Source organism: Heterodontus francisci, chromosome 22 (assembly GCF_036365525.1).
Source record: "Heterodontus francisci isolate sHetFra1 chromosome 22, sHetFra1.hap1, whole genome shotgun sequence".
Lineage (NCBI taxonomy): Eukaryota > Metazoa > Chordata > Chondrichthyes > Heterodontiformes > Heterodontidae > Heterodontus > Heterodontus francisci.
The window spans coordinates 40,412,238-40,437,384 of record NC_090392.1 but is presented as its reverse complement, the minus strand read 5'-3'; the positions used below and the strand labels follow the sequence as shown (position 1 = coordinate 40,437,384).

The 25,147-nt window shown below is 45.3% G+C and overlaps 1 protein-coding gene across 1 annotated transcript in view; it reads left to right on the top strand.

The window, feature by feature from the left end:
- LOC137381549 (zinc finger protein 271-like) overlaps positions 1-9,773 on the top strand; it is a 56,588-nt gene extending 46,815 nt beyond the window's left edge. The window contains exons 13-16 of the mRNA XM_068054245.1: positions 4,867-4,878; positions 5,245-5,462; positions 6,071-6,313; positions 7,117-9,773. Of these exons, the coding sequence (XP_067910346.1) occupies positions 4,867-4,878; positions 5,245-5,462; positions 6,071-6,313; positions 7,117-7,881 (1,238 nt within the window). The 3' untranslated portion in view covers positions 7,882-9,773. The remainder of the gene's footprint in view (positions 1-4,866; positions 4,879-5,244; positions 5,463-6,070; positions 6,314-7,116) is intronic.
- Positions 9,774-25,147: the final 15,374 nt, after the last annotated feature.

Below are 25,147 nucleotides of genomic sequence, written 5' to 3'. Positions count from 1 at the left end.
CGGAGCAGGTGAATGGCCTCTCACCAGTGTGACTGCGTCAATGAGTTTCCAGCTCTGATGGGGAATGAATTCCTTCCCACGTTCCCCACACTTCCACAGGTTCTACCCAGTGTGACTGCACTTGCGTTTCAACAGGCCAGATGATCGGCTGAAGCTTGTCAAGGTTTCTTTGACAGAACCTCCCAAACCCACAACTCTCACCACCCAGAAGGGCAAGATCAGCTGCTGCATGGAAAGACTATCACCTCCAAGACACACGCTGACTTGGACATATATCACCATTTCTTCATTGCCACTCAGTTAAAATCCACTCACTCCTGGAGAAGTTCAAGATGGAGGCTAACTATCATCATTTCTAAGGGCAACTGAGGATTAGCTAAGTGCAGGATTGAAATTCAAAAAAGACAATTCTAGTTTCTATGGAACATTTTTTTCTCTCTTGTTTCCCCACAAGCTGTAAATCCCCGTCCTGCACACACTCCCTCCTCTCTGTGCTGAAAGCCAAACCCATCATACAATCTACACCTTTTTTTATTCTTTCATGGGATGTGATGTCGCTGGCTAGTCCAGCATTTATTGCCCATCCCTAATTTGACTTGAGAAGGAGGTGGTGAGCCTGCTTCTTGAACTGCTGAAGATCATGTGGTCTAGATACACCCACAGTGCTGTTAGGAAGGGAGTTCCAGGATTTTGACCCAGCAACAGTGAAAGAACAGCGATATAGTTCCATGTCAGGATGTTGTGTGGCTTGGAGGGGAACTTGCAGGTGGTGGTGTTCCCATGCATCTGATGCCCTTGTCCTTCTAGGTGGTAGACTCACAGGTTTGGAAGGTGCTGCAGTACATCTTGTAGATGGTACACACTGCTGCCACTGTGTGTCGGTGGTGGAGGGAATGAATGTTGAAGGTGGTGGACAGGGTGCCAATCAAGCAGGCTGCTTTGTCCTGGATGGTGTTGAATTTCTTGGGTGTTGTTTGAGCTGCACTAATCCAAGCAAGTGGAGATTATTCCATCACACTCCTAACTTGTGCCTTGTAGATGGTGGACAGGCTTTGGGGAGTCAGGAGATGAGTTACTTGCTGTAGACTTCCCAGCCTCTGATCTACTCTTGCAGCCACAGTCTTTCTGTGGCTGGTCCAGTTCAGTTTCTGGTTAATGGTAACCCCTCCCCACACCAGGATGTTGATAGTGGGGGATTCAGCGATGGTCATGCCATTGAATGTCAAGGGGAGATGGCTGGATTCTCTCTTGTTGGAGATGGTCATTGCCCGGCACTTGTGTGACGTGAATGTAACTTGTCATTTATCAGCCGAAACCTGGATGTTGTCCAGGTCTTGTTACATTATGAATGTGGACTGCTTCAGTATCTGAGAAGTCATGAATGGTTTAGTTTAGTTTAGTTTAGAGATACAGCACTGAAACAGGCCCTTCGGCCCACCGAGTCTGTGCCGACCATCAACCACCCATTTATACTAATCCTACACTAATCCCATATTCCTGCCACATCCCCACCTGTCCCCATAATTCCCTACCACGTACCTATACTAGCGGCAATTGCTAATGGCCAATTTACCTATCAACCTGCAAGTCTTTGGCATGTGGGAGGAAACCGGAGCACCCGGAGGAAACCCACGCAAACACAGGGAGAACTTGCAAACTCCACACAGGCAGTACCCAGAATTGAACCCGGGTCACTGGAGCTGTGAGGCTGCGGTGTTAACCACTGTGCCGGTGTTGAACATTGTACAATCACCAATCAGTATCCCCACTTCTGACCTTATGACGAAGAGAAGGTCATTGACGAAGCAGCTGAAGATGGTTGGGCCCTAGGGCACTACCCTGAGGAACGCCTGCAGTGCTGTCCTGGGACTGAGATGATTGACCTCCAACAACCACAACCATCTTTCTTTGTGCAAGGTATGACTCCCAACTAGTTTTCCTCCTAATTCCCATTGACTCCAGTTTTGCTAGGGCTTCTTGATGCCATACTCGGTTAAATGCTGCCTTCATGTCAAGAGCACTCTCACCTCACCTCTGGAGTTCAGCTCTTTTGTCCATGTTTGGATTGTCTGTAATGAGGTCAGGAGCTGAGTGGCCCTGGCAGAACCCAAACTGAGAGTTAGTGAGCATGCTATTGCTGAGTAGGTGCTGCTTGATAGCACTGTCAACAACACCTTCCATCACTTCACAGATCATCGAGAGTAGACTGATTGGGTGTTAATTGGCCGGATTGGATTGTCCTGCTTTTGGTGCACAGGACATATCTGGGCAATTTTCCACATTTCTGGATAGATTCCAGTGTAGCTGTACTGGAACAGCTTGGCCAGGGGCATGGCAGTTCTGAAGCACAAGTCTGCAGTACTGTTGTCAGGGCACATAGTCTTTGCAGTATCCAGTACCTTCAGTCGTTTCTTCATATCAGTTAGAGTGAATTGGCTGAAGTCTAGCTGGGGACTTCAGGAGGAGGCCAAGATGGATCATTCACTTGGCACTTCTGGCTGAAGATGGATATAAATGCCTCAGCCTTGTCTTTTGCACTGATGTGCTAGGCTCACCCATTATAGAGGATGGGGATATTTGTGGGGTTTTGTCAGTCGCTTATTTGTCCAGCACCATTCAGGACTGGATGTGGCAGAACTGCAGAGCTTAGATCTGATCCGTTGATTGTGGGATTGCTTAGCTCTGTCTATTGCATACTGCTTCAGCTGTTTGGCATGCAGGTAGTCCTGTGTTGTAGCTACACCAGGTTGATGCCTTATTTTTAGGTATGCCTGGTGCTGCTCCTGGCATGCCCACCTGCACTCTTTATTGAACCAGGGTTGGTCCCCCAGCTTGATGGTAATGGTAGAATGGGGATATCCTCGGCCGTGAGGTTACAGATTGTGGTTGAGTACGATTCGGCTGCTGCTGATGGCCCACAGTGCCTCATGGATGCCCAGTTTTGAGTTGCTGGATCTGTTTGAAATCTGTTCCATTTAGCACAGTGGTAGTGCCACACATGATGGATGGTATCCTCAATGTGAAGATTGAAGTTCTCCACCCAGAGTACATTTTGTGTGCTTGCCACCCTCAGTGCTTCTTCCAGTTGGTTTCAGCATGAAGGAGTAGTGATTCATTAACTGAGTGGTTGGGTGGTGGTGGGGTGGGGGGGGGGCAGTAGGTGGAAATCAGCAGGAGGTTTCCTCGCCCATGTTTGACCTGATGCCATGAGACTTCATGGGGTCTGAAGTTGATGTTGAGGACTCCCAGGTCAACTCCCTCCCGACTGTTTACCACTGTGCCACCACCTCTGGTGGGTCTGTCCTGCCGGTGGAACAGGAGATACCCAGGGTTGGTGATGGTGGTGTCTGGGACATGGTCTGCAAGGTATGATTCCGTGAGTCTGACTATGTCAGGCTGTTGCTTGACTGGTCTGTGGGACAGCTCTCCCAATTTTGGCACAAGCTCTCAGATGAGCGTAAGGAGGATTTTGCAGGGTCGACAGGGCTGGGTTTGCTGCTGTTGTATCCAGTGCCTAGGTCGATGAAATCGGATGGACCACCTGTCATTTGTTTTAGACTTTTCTCCGAGTGGCTTTCAGAGGGAATTTAAGAGCATTGCTGTGGGTGTGGTGTGACATCTAGGCCAGACAGATAAGGATGGCAGATTTCCTTCCCTAAACGAAATTAGTGAACCAGATTAAAGGCCTCCTCGGGTCTGTAAATGAGACCTGACCCGAGCCCGACAGAACCCCATCCGAGCCCGACCCGACCCGGCCCGAGTACTTCCATTTTTCCTTCCGCACCCGACCTAACCCAATCCAACCATCAGTTAACTTACCTTCCATTTTTCACTTTGTTCCTAACCTGCACAAGCTTAAAGTAACTGTAACAAAACCACCTTTAAAGTCCAAAAAGTAAATTAACATTAGAGTCACTTACCTGAAGTGGTGATAGAGCATGTCCAATCTGGTCCGACCCAAGCTGAGCCCAAATACCAGACCCGGAAGTGCGACCCGGCCCGAACCCGACACATGTCAGGTCCCGTCAGGTAGCAGGCCTTTAAACCAGATAGGTTTTTACAACAATCGGCAATTATTGCCTGGTTACCATGACTGAGACTAGCTTTTTTTTTTAATTCCATTTATTAATTGAATTCGGATTTCACCATCTGCCATGGTGGGATTTGAACCCATGTCCCCAGAGAATTCGCCTCTGTCTCTGGATTGTTAGTCCAGTGACATTACCACTAAATCACCGCCTCCCCTCCTCCACTGCCAGTTTTCTCCCTCCCTCTGCTCTGGCTGGGTTCAGTTCTCCAGCCCCTTTGTGCAGGTTGAGAATAAGATTGAGAAAATCAATGAATGAATGATTTTCTCTCTTGGTCACTGGGACCCTGAAGCCCTGTCCACTAAGTTGGCCATGCATGCACTCTGACCTCGCCCTGTCCAAGATGGCAGCCAGTGATCCCGCTCCCCTGGGCTTATCACCATAGGATAAACATGGGACCTGTGGGATCCTACTCGGGGAGTCAGGTCTACACCAGCTGCCATCCAGTAGATGGGAACTGTTGGATCTTATTAGGACCCTAAAGCTGTTCACCAACTTTCTAAACCCTGCAGCGGGAGGACGGGGCGTAGCCTCCCGAGAGTTTGAAATCCAGAAAATTCCTCAGGATTTGGAATATTTATTTATTCACTTATGGGACTGCTGGTAAAGCCCTTGCCCATCCCTAATTGCCCTTGCGAAAATGTTGGTGAGCTGCCTTCTTGAACCGCTGCAGTCCATGTGGGGTAGGTTCACCCACAGTGCTGTTAAGGGAGGGAGTTCAGCATTTTAATCCAGCGAATTTAAATATTTTATATATTTTGTATTTGTTTCTATTCAGCTGGTTTAAACGGTGAGTGTCGCAGCTTCACTTCAGCTTTGGAAATTAAAGCAGAAATTGCTGGAAATCCTCCGCTTTGGTGGACAAACTTTTCATCCAAACCTCCTGCAGAAACATTAACTCTGTTTATGTCTGCACAGATGCTGCAGGAACTCCCTATACCTCTCTGCCAGTCCATATCTCTCCTCCTTTAAGACCTTCCCAAAAACCTGCATCTTTGACCAAGCTTTCAGTCAATCCTCCTAATATCCCCTTCTTTAGCTCAGTGTCAATGTTTGTTTGATTTGTCAGCTTATGCTCTGAGATGCTCCTCAGGACACTTTCCTACCCTAAAGGTATGATGTAAATGAAAGTTATTTTTTATTCGCATTGTAACAGACTGGGGAAGCCAGTATTACAATAATAGATGGGTCAATGGAGTTAGGTCACAGATCCGCCCTGATCTCATGGAGTACCAGAACAGGCTTGACAGGGCTAAGTGGCCGACTCATGTTCCCAGGTTCCTAATAGACTTGGACTCAAACACAGCTGATGAATGGAAAGTCATAGGGAACCAGGGAGAAGACACTGCAACAGGAAACCAGCACATGAGCAGAGTTAGAGAGTGGGGAGAAAGTACAGGGAGTGGGCCTTTCAGCCCATCGTGCCTGCTGCACCATTCAGTTATATCCTGGCTGATCAATTAATCTTTCCTTGAAGAAATCAAGATTAAATTAAAGATATAATCAAAATATTGCACTCCAGCCCAGTTACAGGGACTATTAACAAACCCCAGCTGTCAGAATGAACACAGTTCAGTCCTGAATGTGATTAATAGCAGCAATAACAGCAGAATCCAACCTCTGCAGTCCCTTTGAACTCACTAGTGTCTCATCAGGTTCTTCGACTTAGTGAATCCCTTCCCACATGTGGAGCAGGTGAATGGCCTCTCTCCAGTGTGAATGTGCTGGTGTTGCATCAGGTACTTTTTGCATTTAAGGCTCTTCTCACAGTCAGAGCATTTAAATGGTCTCTTAGCAGTGTGAAGAAGTTGGTATGAATTGAGGTTGGTTAAACAAGTGAATCCCTTCCCACACACAGAGCAGGTGAACACATGTGACTGCGTCATTGAATTTCCAGCAGGGATGGGGAACTGAATCCTTTCCCACAATCCCCGCATTTCCACAGTTTCTCCGTAGTGTGGGTGTCCTTGTGTCTTTCCAAGTTGGGTGATCAATTGAAGCCTCGTCCACTCGCAGAACACATCTATGGTTTCTCCCTGCATTCAAAGGCCGATGATATTCAGGTCCTGCTGATTCGAGAGACTCTGCCAGATCTTGATGTGATGTTTGGTTTGAGTTTCCTGTCTGCAAATCATCCCCTCCTAATACTCTGTAAAACGAGTTTACAAAAGTCATCACTGTCAGTACAGGATAGAAATTCAGAACAGACAATTCTAGTTTCTACGGTACATTTTTTCCTCTCTTTCCCCCAAAGCTGTAAATCCCTGTCCCACGCACTCTCCCTCCTCCCTGTGTTGAAATCCAAACCTATTGCACCATCTGCACCATTTCTTTCCTCCACTGCCAGTTTTCTCTCTCTCTCCCTCTGCCTGGGTTCAGTTCTCCAGCCCCTGTTTGCAGAGTGAGAATAAAATCAATGAGTCAATGATTTTCTCTACTGGTCACTGGGACCCTGAAGCCCAGCCCATTCTCTGTTCTGGTCCCATAAATTACTAGATTCATTCAGCTCAATTTCACAACCTGCCTTTGTGTTTTTGTGGGTTCTCTCTCACTCCATTTTTCCATTTTAAATTAATTTTACAGGGTGGTTGAAGGGGAGGATTTCCAGACGGGAAGTTCAAACCAAACATCACATCAAGATCTGACAGAGTCACTCGATTCATCAGATCTGAATATCATCGGCCTTTGATCATGGAAGCAAAAAGCCTTGTTCGTAGCGTGGAGAAATTATGCACATGTTCTGTGAGTGTACGAGGTTTCAGCCAATCATCCGGCCTGTTGAAACTCTAACACAGTCACACTGGGGAGAAGCTGTGGAAATGTGGGGACTCTGAGAAGGAATTCAATTACTTGTCTGAGCTGGAAATAATTGAGCACACTCACACCGGGAGGCTATTCACCTGCTTAGAGTGTGGTAACACCAGCACGTTGACATTGACGCGAGAGAGTTTAAATGATTTGACTGTGAAAAGAGCTTTAAAAGCCCACGTCCCCTGAGGGAGCATCAGCATATTCACATTTGTGAGAGGCATTCATCTGCTCAGTGTGGGGGAAGAGATTTCCTGATTCATCTGACCTGCTGAGGCACCAGCCAGTTCACACTGATGAGAGACCTTTTAAATGTCCGGACTGTGAGAATTGCAATAAAAGTTCTGTTGGACTGATGTCCCATCAACGTGTTCACGCTGACGAGAGACCATTCAGGTGCTCGCACTGCGGGACGGGATTCAGCCGATCAGGCCACCTCACTGCACACCAGCGCACTCATGCTGGGGAGAGGCCGTTCATCTGCTTAGTGTGTGGGAAGGGATTCATTCAGTCATTCCACCTGCTGAGACACCAGCAAGTTCACACTGGGGAGAGGCTGTTCACCTGCTCTGAGTGTGGGAAGAGATTTCCTGATTCATCTGACCTGCTGAGGCACCAACGCTGTCACACTGGGGAGAGGCCGTTCACCTGCTCTGAGTGTGGGAAGGGATTCACTCAGTCATCCAACCTGCTGAAACACCGGCGCGTTCACACTGGGGAGAGGCCATTCACCTGCTCCGTATGTGGGAAGGGATTCACTCAGTTATCCAACCTGCTGAAACACCAGCGAGTTCACACTGGAGAGAGGCCATTCATCTGCTCCATATGTGGGAAGGGATTCACTCAGTCATCCAATCTGCTGACACACCAGCGTGTTCATACTGGGGAGAGGCCCTTTACCTGCTCTGAGTGTGGGAAGGGATTCAATCGTTCATCCCACCTGCTGAGACACCGGCAGGTTCACACTGATGAGAAACCTTTTTAAATGACCAGCCTGTGGAAATTGCTATAAAAGTTCCCAGGGACTGATGTCCCATCAATGTGTTCACACTGACAATAAACCTTCTCTCTCTGTGGGACTGGATTCAGGCAATCAGGCAACCTCATTGTACACCAGCGCACTCACACTGGGGAGAGTCTTTTCACGTGCCCCGAGTGTGGGAAGGATTCATTCAGTCATCCAACCTTCTGAGACACCAGTGAGTTCACAGATGATTACAGGGATTGGATTCTGCTGTCATTGTTGCTGTTAATCATATCGAGAACAGACCATGTTCATTCTGACAGTTGGGATTTATTTCTGGGGCCATTTGCCCCTCCTGGGCTGAGCCTGTGCCCCAAAGCATCTCTCATTCATGTGTGATTAGACCATCGTGTCTGCAAACCTTGTTTTCAATTTAAATCCACTCAGTAAATGTATTGAACTGTTTAAGCTCTGAATGTTTATAAGCACTGGCAGACTTGAGCTGTTTGATAGATGGTCTGTTCGCAGCTGTTAACATGTCAAATATTGAAGGAGTTACTCTTAAAGTAAACTCGCCAATTTATAATCTCAGATTCCAGTCCCTGTTGTAATTAATACTCAGCATCCATTAGTGCTGATTTACAGTGGATCACTGAATAGTCTGTTTAACATTTGTTACTTGTTTTGTGAAATACTCTCCCTATTAGTGCTCAACTGCTGGATAACTCTGATTACATTTATGCATCTATAAAATGTCTATGTGCCCAGATTTAACACAGTTTTGATTTATAACCAATAAATGATGTTTAGGGCATAACTTGTCATCTGGTATCTTGGTGATTTATCATGATAGATTTAATTCACTCACTCAGAAGCTTGAGAGGAACAGACTGATGTTCAGTGAACAAAATAAATGGAAGATGGAGCAGGCCATTTGGCCCTTCAAGCCTGCTCTGCCATTCACCAAGATTATGGCTGATCTTCTACCTCAACTGCACCTTGCCGCATTATTCCAATATCCCTTAATCCCCTTAGTACCCAAAAATCTATAAATTTCTATCATAGGTATAATCAACAACTGAGCATCAACAACTCCCTGGGTAGACAATTCCAAAGATTCACAACCCTTTAAGTTGTTACGAGTGCTTCCTTTTTTTTGTTAAATTTTGAAGACTTGTGTTTTAAAACTGAGAAAAGGATTCCATAGATTCTGGACTTTGTGTTCTTTTTTAAGATAGGTCATCGGAAGGTCTTTTGGACTTGGTTTGTAAACAACAGTTACTGGAAAGCACCTGTTTTCAGGTAAGGACACAGCGGGGACTTTTTGACCTGGGGAAAGATGTTTACAGAGAAGTGACAGATCATGATTTATCGGGGTCAGGAGGCTTGACTCCTGAAATTTTTTTTTTGGCTTTGCTTTGGACAGGCAGTTGGAGTATAGACAGTGTTTTGAAAAGGAGTTAAAAAAATCAAGCTGCCAAGGATAAACCCCATTCAGCCTTTTCCAACTCTTTGAAAAGCCTGCCAGTTTTTCCATCTCTTTGAGAAGCTCCTAGAAGCAAGTGTAAGAAATAGAGAAATTGATGCCGCATCTTTCCTGGAAAGCCTGCACAAACTGATCTTCAACTTCGCCTGAAAAGAACAGTTCTAGGAAGATCCCAGTGACAGCCATCTACGTGTATTTGGTGTGCCAAACCAAAACAATGGACTTCTGGCATCTTTCCATATCTTTTTTTTTCTTCAAGAATTGGCAAGTATTTGGCCAAAGTATTCTTTTTTGTTTTGTTTTTGTAATAGAGCTCTAAAGAGAAAATCTCTTTTTTCAGTTAACCTGTGTGTATGGGATGGGGGAAAGGTAAAAAGGCAACTTGCATATTTCAATCTGTGTGTTTATGCTTTGCTTCGTTACTGGTTAACACTTGTTTTATAATAAAGTGATCATTTTGTTGTTTATTACAGAAACCTGGTTGGTGTATTTTATTCTCGGATAAAAATAGATTGACCGTATCGGTAACAAGGTAAAAATTTAAATATGTTATGGCCTGTGGAGAAGTGGAACAAGTGCACTCCTCCTGACTCGGTCATAACATATAGCTGGGGGCTCATTGCGGGATAACCCAACACAGCTGATGTACAATTGTAAGTGGGATAATAATTTAAAAGAGGAAAAGTAAAAAAAAAAAAATCAGGTTTCTTGTGCAATAGAGTAAAATCTATGCTACTGGAATTTCTTTGTTAGTTGCTACAACCTTTCTGGGGAAGGAAGATGTATCCCTGAGTGATTTGAGAAACTTAACCAAGGCTAAACTAATTGATTTGGCTGAACTGTTAGTGGTAGAGTTAAAACCAGGAGCTAAGAAAGCAAACATAATTGAATTAATAGCACAGCATTTGCACTTGGAAGAAGAAAAAGATGAACCAGAGGTTAGTTCAGTTGAATTAGCTAAAATTCAGTTTCAGATGAAGCAGCTTGAGCTTGAACTGAAAAAGGAAGAAAGGGAATTGCAAATTTAAAAAAATTTGAACTTGAAAGAGATGAAAGAGAAAAAGAGAGCATTTCAAAGAGAAGGAAGGGAACTGGTAATAAAAATGCTGAACCTAAGACGACGGGGTGGCCTTGACTCCAAGGAAAGTTCTAGTGAGGAAAGATCTGACTCCAGCCCAGGACCCAGTGGAGAGCTGTTCAAATTTGTGCAAGCCCTCCTAAGTTTGAGGAAAGGGATGTAGAGTCATTTTTCATTTCTTTTCAAAAGATAGCCAGAAAGATGAAGCGGGCAAAGGAAAGCTGGACACTGCTTACGTAAAGCAGGTTGATGGGCAGAGCTGATGAAGTTAATGCCATGCTTTCTGAGGAGGCCTCTGCAGACTATGAGATGGCAAAAAAGGCTATTGTCGCTGCTTCTGAGTTAGTCCCTGAAGCATACTGGCAGAAATTTTGGAACCTCCCGACACAGCCTGGGCAGACTTTTATAGAATTTGAGAGAGTAAAGCGACTTAATTTTGATCGTCGGATTCGGGCACCAAAGGTAGAGGCCATTTATGAGAACCTGAGGGAATTAATTCTCCTAGAAGAATTTAAAAACTCACTCCCTCAGTTAGTAAGAACCCATGTAGAGAACCAGGCAGACAGGCAGCGGAAATCGCTGATGATTACGAGCTTGTGTATAAGCCCAAATCCTTTGTCCGTCACCCCCACAAACCTGAGAAGGATAGAAGGTGGGAGGGTGAAAGGAAGGCAAGTAGCTGGGGACAAGAAGGGACAGCTGGGAACACCCTGGCATCTCCTCCTCAGGTCAGAAAGGAAGAAGCTGAAGTTGGAAGTGAGGTTGCAAGCCTAAATGTTGCCATTGTCCCAAGATGGAACACCTTCGTGCAGAATGCTGGAGGTTGGGAAGTAAACCCATGGGAATTATTGGGGTACACAAAGCCAATGCAGAGAAAGGGGCCCTGACCGAGAGTACGGCGGATCAGGCTATAGCTCTGAGTGCAGCTGTATGGCCAAGTACAAAATCACTGAGAGTGGATGGGTCGTGAATAAGATATAAGAGTTATAGCAAATTCTTGTCAAAAGGAAAAGTAACTCCTTATTCCTCAAGTGAGGCAGGTAAACCTGTAGTTATACTTAGGGATACAGGTGCCACCCGAACTCTTGCTGGGGAAACGGCATGATTTTTTCACCAGAGAGCGCACTGAGTGGGATACGAATGGAGCCGGGGCAAATAAATTGGAGTCAAAAGCTGGCAGGAAAACCGATAGATGAACAATGGGCTACCTTCAAAGAAGAGAGAGTTTGTGCACAGTCAATGTATGTTCCCTCAAAGGGCAAAAGTAGGGCAAACAAATCCAGAGCTCCTTGGATGTCAAAACAGGTAAAGATTAAGATAAAAAAGAAAAAGTGTGCATATGCCAGGTAGAAAATACTATTGAGAACCAGGCTGAATATAGAAGGTCCAGAAGGGAAGTGGAAAAGCGAATAAGGGAAGCAAAGAGAGAGAATGAAAAGAGACTGGCAGCTGGCATTAAAGGAAATCCCAAAGTTTTCTATCGGCATATAAATAGCCGTCGTCTTCTTTGGCCTCCTTGTCTCGAGAGACAATGGGTAAGCGCCGAGAGGTGGTCAATGGTTTGTGGAGCAGCGCCTGGAGTGGCTATAACGGCCAATTCTAGAGTGACAGACTCTTCCATAGGTGCCGCAGATAAAATTGGTTGTCAGGGCCGTTACACAGTTGGCTCTCCCCTTGCGCTTCTGTCTTTTTTCCTGCCAACTGCTAAGTCTCTTCGACTCACCACTTTTTAGCCCCGCCTTTATGGCTGTCTGCCAGCTCTGGCGATCGCTGGCAACTGACTCCCAGGACTTGTGATCAATGTCACAGGACTTCATGTCGCGTTTGCAGATTTCTTTAAAGCGGAGACGTGGACGGCTGGTGGGTCTGATACCAGTGACGAGCTCGCTCTACATTGCTTATTTGGGGATCCTGCCATCTTCCATGTGGCTCACGTGGCCAAGCCATCTCAGGCGCCGCTGGCTCAGTAGGGTATATATGCCGGGGATGTTGGCCGCCTCGAGGACTTCTGCGCTGGAGATACGGTCCTGCCACCTGATGCCAAGGATTCTCTGGAGGCAGAAAAGATGGAATGAGTTGAGACGTCACTCTTGGCTGACATACGTTGTCCAGGCCTCGCTGCCGTAGAGCAAGGTACTGAGGATACAGGCTTGATACACTCGGACTTTCGTGCTCTGTGTCAGTGCGCCATTTTCCCACACTCTCTTGGCCAGTCTGGACATAGCAGCGGACGCCTTTCCCATGTGCTTGTTGATTTCTGCGTCGAGAGATAGGTTACTGGTGATAGTTGAGCCTCGGTAGGTGAACTCTTGAACCACTTCCAGAGCGTGGTCGCCGATAGTGATGGATGGAGCATTTCTGACATCCTGTCCCATGATATTCGTTTTCTTGAGGCTGATGTTAGGCTAAATTCGTTGCAGGCAGCTGCAGTCCTGTCGATGAGCCTCTGCAGACACTGTTCTGTGTGGAATGTTAATGCAGCATCGTCAACAAAGAGGAGTTCCCTGATGAGGACCTTCTGTACTTTGGTCTTCGCTCTAAGACGGGCAAGGTTGAACAACCTGCCATCTGGTCTTGTGTGGAGGAAAATTCCTTCTTCTGAAGACTTCAATGTATATGAGAGCAGCGGTGAGAAGAAGATCCCAAACAGTGTAGGTGCGAGAACACAGCCCTGTTTCACGCTACTCAGGATAGGAAAGGGGTCTGATGAGGCACCGCTATGCTGAATTGTGCCTTTCATATTGTCATGGAATGAGGTGATGATACTTAGCTTTGCTGGACATCTGATCTTTGCTAGTAGTCTATCCACAGCTGTTACATAAGTTTCTAAATTCACTTGAAAAAGCCCTTCAAAACACACCTGCAGGGGATGCAGGGATGAAGTGGGCCCACATCAGAGCGGCCATCCATGACTCAGGAATGACCACCTTTGGAAAACGAGACAAGCAGAATGCAGACTGGTTTCAATCTCACTTTGAAGAGCTGGAACCTGTCATAACCGCTAAGCACACTGCACTGTTGAACTACAAGAAAGCCCCCAGCGAGCTAACATCCGTAGCACTTAAAGCAGCCAGAAGCACTGCACAAAGAACAGCCAGGCGCTGTGCAAATGACTACTGGCAACACCTATGCTGTCGTATTCAGCTGGCTTCCGACACTGGAAACATCAGAGGAATGTATGATGGCATTAAGAGAGCTTTTGGACCAACCATCAAGAAGATCACACCCCTCAAGTCTAAATCAGGGGACACGATCACTGACCAACGCAAACAAATGGACCGCTGGGTGGAGCACTACTGAGAGCTGTACTTCAGGGAAAATGTTGTCACTGATTCCGCCCTCAATGCAGCCCAGTCTCTGCCAGTCATGAATGAGCTGGACGAACAGCCAAGAAAATCGGAACTCAGTGATGCCATTGATTCTCTAGCCAGTGGAAAAGTCCCTGGAAAATTACCCCTGAAATAATCAAGAGTGCCAAGCCTGCTATACTCTCAACACTCCATGAACTGCTTTGCCTGTGCTGGGATGAGGGAGCAGTACCACAGGACATGCACAATGCCAATATCATCACCCTCTATAAGAACAAGGGTGACCGCGGTGACTGCAACAACTACTGTGGAATCTCCCTGCTCAGCATAGTGGGGAAAATCTTCGCTCGAGTTGTTTTAAACGGACTCCAGAAGCTGGCTGATCGTGTCTGCCCTGAGGCACAGTGCGGCTTTTGAGCAGAGAGATCCACCATTGACATACTGTTCTCCCTTTGCCAGCTACAGGAGAAATGCCGCGAACAACAGATGCCCCTTTACATTGCTTTCATAGATCTCACCAAAGCCTTTGACCTCGTCAGTAGACGTGGTCGCTTCAGACTACTAAGAGTGGAAGGGCTATAGTCATAGGGGATTCGATTGTAAGGGGAGTAGATAGGTGGTTCTGTGGTCGAAAACGAGACTCCCGAATGGTATGTTGCCTCCCAGGTGCACGGATCAGGGATGTCTCAGATCGGCTGCAGAACATTCTGAAGTGGGAGGGTGAACAGCCAGTTGTTGTTGTGCACATAGGCACCAATGATATAGGTAAAAAACGGGATGAGGTCCTACAAGCAGAATTTAGGGAGTTAGGAGCCAAGTTAAAAAGTAGGACCTCAGAGGTAGTAATCTCAGGATCGCTACCAGTGCCACGTGATAGTCAGAGTAGAAATGAAAGAATAGTCAGGATGAATACGCGGCTTGAGAGATGGTGCAGGAGGGAGGGGTTCAGATTTTTGGGACATCGGGACCGGTTCTGGGGGAGGTGGGACTATTACAAATTGGACGGTCTACACCTGGGCCGGACTGGAACCAATGTCCTCGGGGGTGCTTTTGCTAACGCTGTTGGGGAGGGTTTAAACTAATGTGGCAGGGGGTTGGGAACCAAATGAGGAGGTAAGGAGGTAGTAACTAAAGCCTGTAAGGAACTAGATAATGAAGTCAGCGTGACTAAGGGAAAGAGTAGGCAGGGAGCAAATGATGAAAGCAAAGGGACTGGTGGTCTGAGGTGCATTTGTTTTAATGCAAGAAGTGTAGTAGGTAAGGCAGATGAACTTAGGGCTTGGATTAGTACCTGGGAGTATGATGTTATTGCTATTACTGAGACTTGGTTAAGGGAAGGGCATGATTGGCAACTAAATATCCCAGGATATCGATGCTTCAGGCAGGATAGAGAGGGAGGTAAAAGGGGTGGAGGAGTTGCATTACTGGTCAAAGAGGATATCACAGCTGTGCTGAATGAAGGCACTATGGAGGACTCGAGCTGTGAGGCAATATGGGCAGAACTCAGAAATAGGAAGGGTGCGGTAACAATGTTGGGGCTGTACTACAGGCCTCCCAACAGCGAGCGTGAGATAGAGGTACAAATATGTAAACCGATTATGGAAAGATGTAGGAGCAACAGGGTGGTGGTGATAGGAGATTTTAATTTTCCTAACATTGACTAGGATTCACTTAGTCTTAGAGGTCTAGATGGAGCAGAATTTGTAAGGAGCATCCAGGAGGGTTTTCTAGAGCAGTATGTAAATAGTCCAACTCGGGAAGGGGCCATACTGGACCTGGTGTTGGGGAATGAGCCCGGCCAGGTGGTTGAAGTTTCAGTAGGGGACTACTTTGGGAATAGTGATCACAATTCTGTAAGTTTTAGAATACTCATGGACAAAGACGAGAGTGGTCCTAAAGGAAGAGTGCTAAATTGGGGGAAGGCCAACTATACCAAAATTCGGCAGGAGCTGGGGAATGTAGATTGGGAGCAGCTGTTTGAAGGTAAATCCACATTTGATATGTGGGAGGCTTTTAAAGAGAGGTTGATTAGCGTGCAGGAGAGACATGTTCCTGTGAAAATGAGGGATAGAAATGGCAAGATTAGGGAACCATGGATGACAGGTGAAATTGTGAAACTAGCTAAGAGGAAAAAGGAAGCATACTAGGCGGCTGAAGAAAGACAAAGCTTTGGAAGAATATCAGGAATGTACGACCAATCTGAAATGAGGAATTAAGAGGGCTAAAAGGGGTCATGAAATATCTTTAGCAAACAGGGTTAAGGAAAACCCCAAAGCCTTTTATTCATATATAAGGAGCAAGAGGGTAACTAGAGAAAGGATTGGCCCACTCAAGGACAAAGGAGGAAAGTTATGCGTGGAGTCAGAGAAAATGGGTGAGATTCTAAACGAGTACTTTGCATCGGTATTCACCGAGGAGAGGGACATGAGGGATGTTGAGGTTGAGGGACATGACACAGATGTTTGATTACTCTAGGTCAAGTCGGCATAAGGAGGGAGGAAGTGTTGGGTATTCTAAAAGGCATTAAGGTGGACAAGTCCCCAGGTCCAGATGGGATCTATCCCAGGTTACTGAGGGAAGCGAGAGAGGAAATAGCTGGGGCCTTAACAGATATCTTTGCAGCATCCTTAAACACGGGTGAGGTCCCGGAGGACTGGAGAATTGCTAATGTTGTCCCCTTGTTTAAGAAGGGTAGCAGGGATAATCCAGGTAATTATAGACTGGTGAGCCTGATGTCAGTGGTAGGGAAGCTGCTGGAGAAGATACTAAGGGATAGGATCTATTCCCATTTGGAAGAAAATGGGCTTATCAGTGATAGGCAACATGGTTTTGTGCAGGGAAGGTCATGTCTTACCAACTTAATAGAATTCTTTGAGGAAGTGACAAAGTTGATTGATGAGGGAAGGGCTGTAGATGTCATATACATGGACTTCAGTAAGGTGTTTGATAAGGTTCCCCATGGTAGGCTGATGGAGAAAGTGAAGTCGCATGGGATCCAGGGTGTACTAGCTAGATGGATAAAGAACTGGCTGGGCAACAGGAGACAGAGAGTAGCAGTGGAAGGGAGTTTCTCAAAATGGAGACGTGTGACCAGTGGTGTTCCACAGGGATCCGTGCTGGGACCACTGTTGTTTGTGATATACATAAATGATTTGGAGGAAAGTATAGGTGGTCTGATTAGCAAGTTTGCAGACGACACTAAGATTGGTGGAGTAGCAGACAGTGAAGGGGACTGTCAGAGAATACAGCAGAATATAGATAGATTGGAGAGTTGGGCAGAGAAATGGCAGATGGAGTTCAATCAGGGTAAATGCGAGGCGATGCATTTTGGAAGATCCAATTCAAGAGTGAACTATATAGTAAATGGAAAAGTCCTGGGAAAAATTGATGTACAGAGAGATTTGGGTGTTCAGGTCCATTGTTCCCTGAAGGTGGCAACGCAGGTCAATAGAGTGGTCAAGAAGGCATACGGCATGCTTTCCTTCATCGGACGGGGTATTGAGTACAAGAGTTGGCAGGTCATGTTACAGTTGTATAGGACTTTGGTTCGGCCACATTTGGAATACTGCGTGCAGTTCTGGTCGCCACATTACCAAAAGGATGTGGATGCTTTGGAGAGGGTGCAGAGGAGGTTCACCAGGATGTTGCCTGGTATGGAGGGCGCTAGCTATGAAGAGAGGTTGAGTAGATTAGGATTATTTTCATTAGAAAGGCAGAGGTTGAGGGGGGACCTGATTGAGGTGTACAAAATCATGAGAGGTATAGACAGGGTGGATAGCAAGAGGCTTTTTCCCAGAATGGGGGATTCAAATACTAGGGGTCACGAGTTCAAAGTGAGAGGGGAAAAGTTTAGGGGGGATATGCTTGGAAAGTTCTTTACGCAGAGGCTGGTGGGTGCCTGGAACGCGTTGCCAGCGGAGGTGGTAGATGCGAACATGATAGCGTCTTTTAAGATGTATCTAGACAGATACATGAATGGGCAGGAAGCAAAGAGATACAGACCCTTAGAAAATAGGCGACATGTTTAGGTAGAGGATCTGGATCGGCGCAGGCTTGGAGGGCCGAAGGGCCTGTTCCTGTGCTGTAATTTTCTTTGTTCTTTTGTTCTACTAGCAAAGATCGAATAAATAGTAAAATGGTGCTAAAAGGAGTGGGGACCAGAAAGGGGATTTACACATGGAGGCAGAGGGCATAGCTGAGGTATTAAATGAATACTTTGCATATGTCTTTACCAAGGAAGAAGATGCAACCCAGGCAATGTTGAAAGAGGAAGTAAGTCTGACACGAGAGCTGTTTAAAATTGATAAAGAGGAAGTATTAGATATGCTGTCTGTACTTAAAGTGGATAAAATACCAGGGCCAGATGAGATGCATCCAAGGATACTGAGAGAAGTGAGGGTGGAAATCACAGAGGCACTGATCATAATTTTTCAGTCTTCCTTAGACTCGGGGGTGATGCCAGAGGACTGGAGAATTGCAAACATTACACCCTTGTTCAAAAAAGGGTGTAAAGATAAGCCCAGGAACTACAGGCCAGTCAGTTTATCTTTGGTGGTGGGAAAATTTCTGGAAAAAATAATTTGGGACAAAATCAATAGTCACATGGACAAATGCGAGTTAATTAAGGAAAACCAGCATGGATTTCTTAAGGGAAAATCATGCTTAACTGACTTGATGGAGTTTTTTAAGGAGGTAACAGAGAGGATTGATGAGGACAATGCTGCTGTTGTGGTGTACATGGACTTTCAAAAGGCGTTTGATACAGTGCCACACAACAGACTTGTGAGAAAACCTGTAGCTCATGGAATAAAAGGGACGGTAGCAACATGGATACAAAAATGGCTGAGTGACAGGAACCAAAGAGTAGTGGTTAATGGATGTTTTTCAGGCTGGAGGAAGGTTTGTAGTGGAGTTCCCCAGCGATCAGTGTTGGGACCCTAGCTTTTCCTGATATATATTAATGACCTAGACAAATTCCAGGGGTGTGGGGGTGGGGAAGGGCAGGAATGTTGTGAGATGCCATTGCAGGGTGGGAAAATGCTTGGAAAGATAATGTAATTGTTTTTTGCAAAATGTTTACTTACCTGGTCCTTTAAATTTTAAATGGCCACTGAGGGCTATAAACTCTTTAAAAATGGTGCCTGCACATTGGCGTCGGACGCCTTGGTAGCAACAGCTCGCCCGCCCGCCCCCTCCATGTCATCGTGGGGAGCGGGCTTTGTGACGCGGTGCCCTTGTAGGCGGGCCACATTTTGTTACACCGCCTACTTTGGCAGTGGGCTCTTAAAATGTAGCACAGTGTGTCATGTTCTGGTCGTAAGTTCTTTGGTTTGGTGAGGTGTCCCAGAGTTGAATAGTTGGATGCCACTCAAAGTCTTTCCAGGCGAGGATGATGAACAGTCTGTAATGGGTAGACGTTCAAGGAAATTTAACTGCAGCAGGCTTCACATAGGTGTTCCATCAGCTGTGCAGCAACAGGTGGTCTTAGGTTTTACAGCAGCAGTACAGTAGTAGAAGATTTCTTCAAATTTCAGGATCTCTTAAAACACAGGAGGAAACAGGAACCACACTGGATGCAGGGATTCTTTAGAGACAGGAGGCAATTGGAATCTGCCAGCTTTGAAATACAGGGTTTCTTCTCAAGAGATGCAGGATTCCTTTACAGAGAGGCAACACTTTTTCTGGGTCTTCCTCTAATCTCCAGGCAGGTCAAAATAAAATTTCAAATGCCTGCTCTTTGTCCAACTTACTGGCTTTTTTTAAACAGCTCCAAACCTGAAGCTGAAACTTCCAGAACTAAGTCACATGTCCAGTCATAAAGTCTTTCTTGTCACTCAAAGAGTAGCCAAGAGGTCAAACCCCTTGCTGGTTTCCTTGAAATTACTTGCTTTCCTGTTCTTGTGTACAAGTTCAGAATATCCATAGAGTTCAGCTTTTGTTTGAACTTTCTTTCAAACATTCATGAAGTTCAGCTATTTGCAGGTCTCTCAATATCCACTGAAAGCCTTTTGCAATTTTAAAAAACGCACAGAATCCTAAGTTTTTAATCCAAAAACAAAAAGCCTTGTAACAGTTTTTTTTTGTAATAGCGCTTTAAAGAGAGAATCTTTTTATTTTTCCGGTTAACATGTGCGTGTGTGTGTGCGCGTGCGTGTGAAAAAGGGAACTTTCATATTTCATCTGTGTGTTTATGCTTTGCTTCGTTACTGGTTAACACTTGTTTTATAATAAACTGATAATTTTGTTGTTTATTACAGAAACCTGGTTGGTGTATTTTGTTCTGGGATAAAAATAGTATGATTGACAGTATGATCGGTAACTGGGTAAAAATATATGTTGTAACCTGTGGAGAAGTGGAACTAGAAAAACAGTGCACTCCTCCCGCCTCAGTCGTAACAAAGTAAAGAAATTTCTCCTCATCTCAGTCCTAAATGACTGATCACTTATCCTGAGTCTGTGACCTAGCATTCGAGATTCCCCAGCCAGATGAAACATTTTCTCAACATCTACCATGTCAAATCCCTTAAGACATCATTATGTTTCAGTTAGATCACCTCTCATTCTTCTAAACTCCAGGGAATATAGGCTTATTCTACTCAATCTCTCCACCTAGAAGGAAATGGAGCATAGTGGGGGTGCTTTAGCATAGTGCTTATGTTACAGAACTAGTAATTCAGATCTAGCATTCCCTCAAGGACAAGTATGTCCCTCCATGGGTAAGGAGACCAAAACTGCACACAGTACTCCAGGTATGGCCTCACCAATGCCCTGTATAATTGTAGTAAGACTTTACTGTTATACCACAATCCCTTTGTAACAACAGCTAACATGGCATTTACTTTCCAAATTGCTTGCTGTACCTGCATGTTAACTTTCTGTGATTCATGGACAATGACTCCCAGGTCCCTCTGAATTCAAACATTTTTCAGTCCCTCACCATTCATAGGAAAAATAAAAAAATCTGATTTTTTAATTTTTCCTATCAAAATGGATAACTTCAAATGTCACCATATTGGTATTCCATCTGCCATGTTCTTTCCCACTCACCCAACCTGTCTATATCCCTCTGCAGCCTCTTTGTATCCTCCTCACTGCTTACTTTCCCACCTTCTTTTGGGCCTCCTTATCTCGAGAGACAATGGATACGCGCCTGGAGGTGGTCAGTGGTTTGTGAAGCAGCGCCTGGAGTGGCTATAAAGGCCAATTCTGGAGTGACAGGCTCTTCCACAGGTGCTGCAGAGAAATTTGTTTGTTGGGGCTGTTGCACAGTTGGCTCTCCCCTTGCGCCTCTGTCTTTTTTCCTGCCAACTACTAAGTCTCTTCGACTCGCCACAATTTAGCCCTGTCTTTATGGCTGCCCGCCAGCTCTGGCGAATGCTGGCAACTGACTCCCACGACTTGTGATCAATGTCACACGATTTCATGTCGCGTTTGCAGACGTCTTTATAACGGAGACATGGACGGCCGGTGGGTCTGATACCAGTGGCGAGCTCGCTGTACAATGTGTCTTTGGGGATCCTGCCATCTTCCATGCGGCTCACATGGCCAAGCCATCTCAAGCGCCGCTGACTCAGTAGTGTGTATAAGCTGGGGATGTTGGCCGCTTCAAGGACTTCTGTGTTGGAGATATAGTCCTGCCACCTGATGCCAAGTATTCTCCGAAGGCAGCGAAGATGGAATGAATTGAGACGTCGCTCTTGGCTGGCATACGTTGTCCAGGCCTCGCTGCCGTAGAGCAAGGTACTGAGGACACAGGCCTGATACACTCGGACTTTTGTGTTCCGTGTCAGTGCGCCATTTTCCCACACTCTCTTGGCCAGTCTGAACATAGCAGTGGAAGCCTTACCCATGCGCTTGTTGATTTCTGCATCTAGAGACAGGTTACTGGTGATAGTTGAGCCTAGGTAGGTGAACTCTTGAACCACTTCCAGAGCGTGGTCGCCAATATTGATGGATGGAGCATTTCTGACATCCTGCCCCATGATGTTCGTTTTCTTGAGGCTGATGGTTAGGCCAAATTCATTGCAGGCAGACGCAAACCTGTCGATGAGACTCTGCAGGCATTCTTCAGTGTGAGATGTTAAAGCAGCATCGTCAGCAAAGAGGAGTTCTCTGATGAGGACTTTCCGTACTTTGGACTTCGCTCTTAGACGGGCAAGGTTGAACAACCTGCCCCCTGATCTTGTGTGGAGGAAAATTCCTTCTTCAGAGGATTTGAACACTTTCCCACCTAACTCTGTATCATCAACAAACCTGGATACATTTCACTCAGTCCCCTCATCTGAGTCATTAATATAGATTGTAAATTGCTGAGGCCCAAGCACTGATCTTGCGGTTTTTGTCAGGGGATTTTGTCACCACTTTGTCCCATTAATTTCTTTACTTATACTGGGTTTTTTTTACGTTCCTTATTCTTGCTAGACCCTTGGTTCCCTATTCTGGAATTCCTTAGTCTTCTACCATGAAGATAGATGCAAAGTATTTGTTTAATGTTTCTGCAATTTCCTTATTCCCCATTATAATTTCACCTATCTCTGCATCTAATGGGCCCATGTTTACTTTCTCTAATCTCTTCCTATTTGCATTCCTATAGAAACGTTATCTGCTTTTATGTCCCTTGCAGTTTACTCTCATATTCCCCATTCTCTTTCCTTACCAATTTTTGTTCTCCTTTGTTGAATTCTAAAATATTCCTAATTCTCAGGCTTACTATGCTTTTTGGTAACATTATAAGCCAATAATTTTATATCATAACCTCTGCCCCCATGTTCATGTGTTACTTGAGTGCTTCTGTTTTTCTGTGTAAATTTTTTTTTGAGAAATTATAGTTGAATTTTGGACATTGAATCATCTGGAGATTGCTGAACTTTGTGGAAGTTTTTCTTAAAAGGAAGGTCAACAGAAGGTTGACCAATAAACAAGTTTTTACTGGAAGGCACATATTTGTAAAGAACCCTGCAGGGGGTTTGGCCTGGAGATCTATTTGCTTATTGACAAGTCAGGATTTATGGCTATCGTGGACTTGCCTCTGGAAAATTTGATTTAATTTTGAATGGTTAAAAAAGCCAGTTGGTTTGGCTAAAACAGGCAGTTGGAGTTTGATTATTGACCTGCCAGGAAAACAGAAAATCCAGCCAGTCCATCTTTCTCTCTTGAAAAGCAATTCTGCAACAATTTGTACAGTCGCCTCCTCTATTTGAAGACATCCTGAATGTTTACAGAAACCTTGCATCTTTAAAATAACCTTGCATCAAATGTGTGAGAATTGAAACCTTTGTTGCTACATACCTGATGTAAGACCTATGTGAAGCCTTCAGTAGCTGCATTCCTTGAAAGCCTACCCAGACCATTCATCAACATTTCCTGGAAGGATTCCTAGTGGCAGCCACCTATTTGCCTTTGGGACACCTCGCCAAACAAAGGACTTCCTTATCTTCTTTTAAGCATGAGTGTTTTTTATTACTCCTTCTATTTCTTTGTAACAGCTGTTTCCCCAGTTAACCGGTTATGTATGTGAGTGTGTGTGTGAGGGCTAGGATAAAATAAGGGGCTTTAATATTTCAATTCGTGTGTATGGTTACTTCATTATTGGTTAAGACTTTTTTTTTAAGAGATACAGCACTGAACAGGCCCTTCGGCCCACCGAGTCTGTGCCGAACAGCAACCACCCATTTATACTAATCCTACACTAATCCCATATTCCTACCAAACATCCCCACCAGTCTCTATATTTCCCTACCACCTACCTATACTAGTGACAATTTATAATGGCCAATTTACCTATCAACCTGCAAGTCTTTTGGCTTGTGGGAGGAAACCGGAGCACCCGGAGAAAACCCACGCAGACACAGGGAGAACTTGCAAACTCCACACAGGCAGTACCCGGAATCGAACCCGGGTCCCTGGAGCTGTGAGGCTGCGGTGCTAACCACTGCGCCACTGTGCCGCCCTAATTTGGTTATAATAAATGCATAATTTTATTTATTAAAGAAACCTGTTTGGTGTGTTTTTTTTTCTGGGGAAAAATAGAGTGTCTGATTGATTATTTTGGTAAGTGGGAAAATTTAAATATATGTTGTGACCTGTGGCGATGTGGGACTGAATTAACAGTGCACTCCTCCTGCCTCGATCATAACACGTTTTTTTTTGCTGGTTCGTTACCCCCACCCCAGCCTTGTTTCTTTTTTTGTGTTTGGGCAGCTGCTATTCAGCCATTTACACCTTATCCAGACACATCTTTTGTTTCTTCAATAAAAGCAAAATACTGCGGATGCTGGAAATCTGAAATAAAAAGAGAAGAGTCATAGCTGACTCGAAATTTTAACTCTGTTTCTCTCTCCACAGATGTTGACAGACCTGCTGAGTATTTCCAGCACTTTCTGTTTTTATTTATTTTGTTTCTTCACTTGGCTTTGTACCTTGAAAGCTTTTGTTATTTAATCTCTCCAGGCCTCCACCCTATCACAGACCTTCCCTTTTGTTCTTCGTCCCCCAACTCCCCTTCATTTGCTCAAACCCTGTTACATTTCTAACTTTTTCCAGTTCTGATGAAAGGTCATGACCTGAAACATTAACTCTGTTTCTCTCTCCACAGATGCTGGCCTGCTGAGTATTTCCAACGTTTTCTGTGTTTTTTTTTCCAATTTCCAGCATCCACAGTATTTTGTTTCTGTGTTAGTGTTTGATTCACTGCCACTTCTGTTCCAGGAGTACCCACCTGGAAGAAGTTCTGCTCTTCTTTCTGATGGGGATCGTCGTTTGTCTCTTCTACCTTGTTCACCTTCATTGTTTTCTATCTCTCTTCTTGAGTTTTGATCAGGTAACTACAAAAACTCGCTATCATAGCCACATCTCCTTCCTCAACAACTGTCTCTGGCTCCAACTTATTCCATGTGGATTCCTCCTGAAATTCCACCCTTCATGTTTCGGATCTTTTTCTTCACCCAGAGAGTGGTGAGCCTGTGGAATTCGCTACCACAGAAAGCAGTTGAGGCCAAAACATTGTATGTTTTCAAGAAGGAGTTAGATATAGCTCTTGGGTCTAAAGAGATCAAAGGGTATGGGGCGAAAGCGGGAACAGGTTACTGAGTTGGATGATCAGCCATGATCATAATGAATGGCGGAGCAGGCTCGAAGAGCCAAATGGCCTACTCCTGCTCCTAGTTTCTATGTTCCTATCCACCCAGGATTACATATTTCTCCTGGACATTCAGCATTCCTCGACCATTGTCCTCGCTGGATCCTAAGATCCACTCTCAATGCCATGCACTGTCACATGCACACTCTCAACCTCTCTCTCCAGCAGCATCGACTCACTTTATCTCAAACCTGTGCTGCTCCACAGTTTAATTTCATCCTTCACCTCATCCAGTGCTTCAACAAAAAACGTTTTATCTTCCTTTCAGGTGTAAAGGA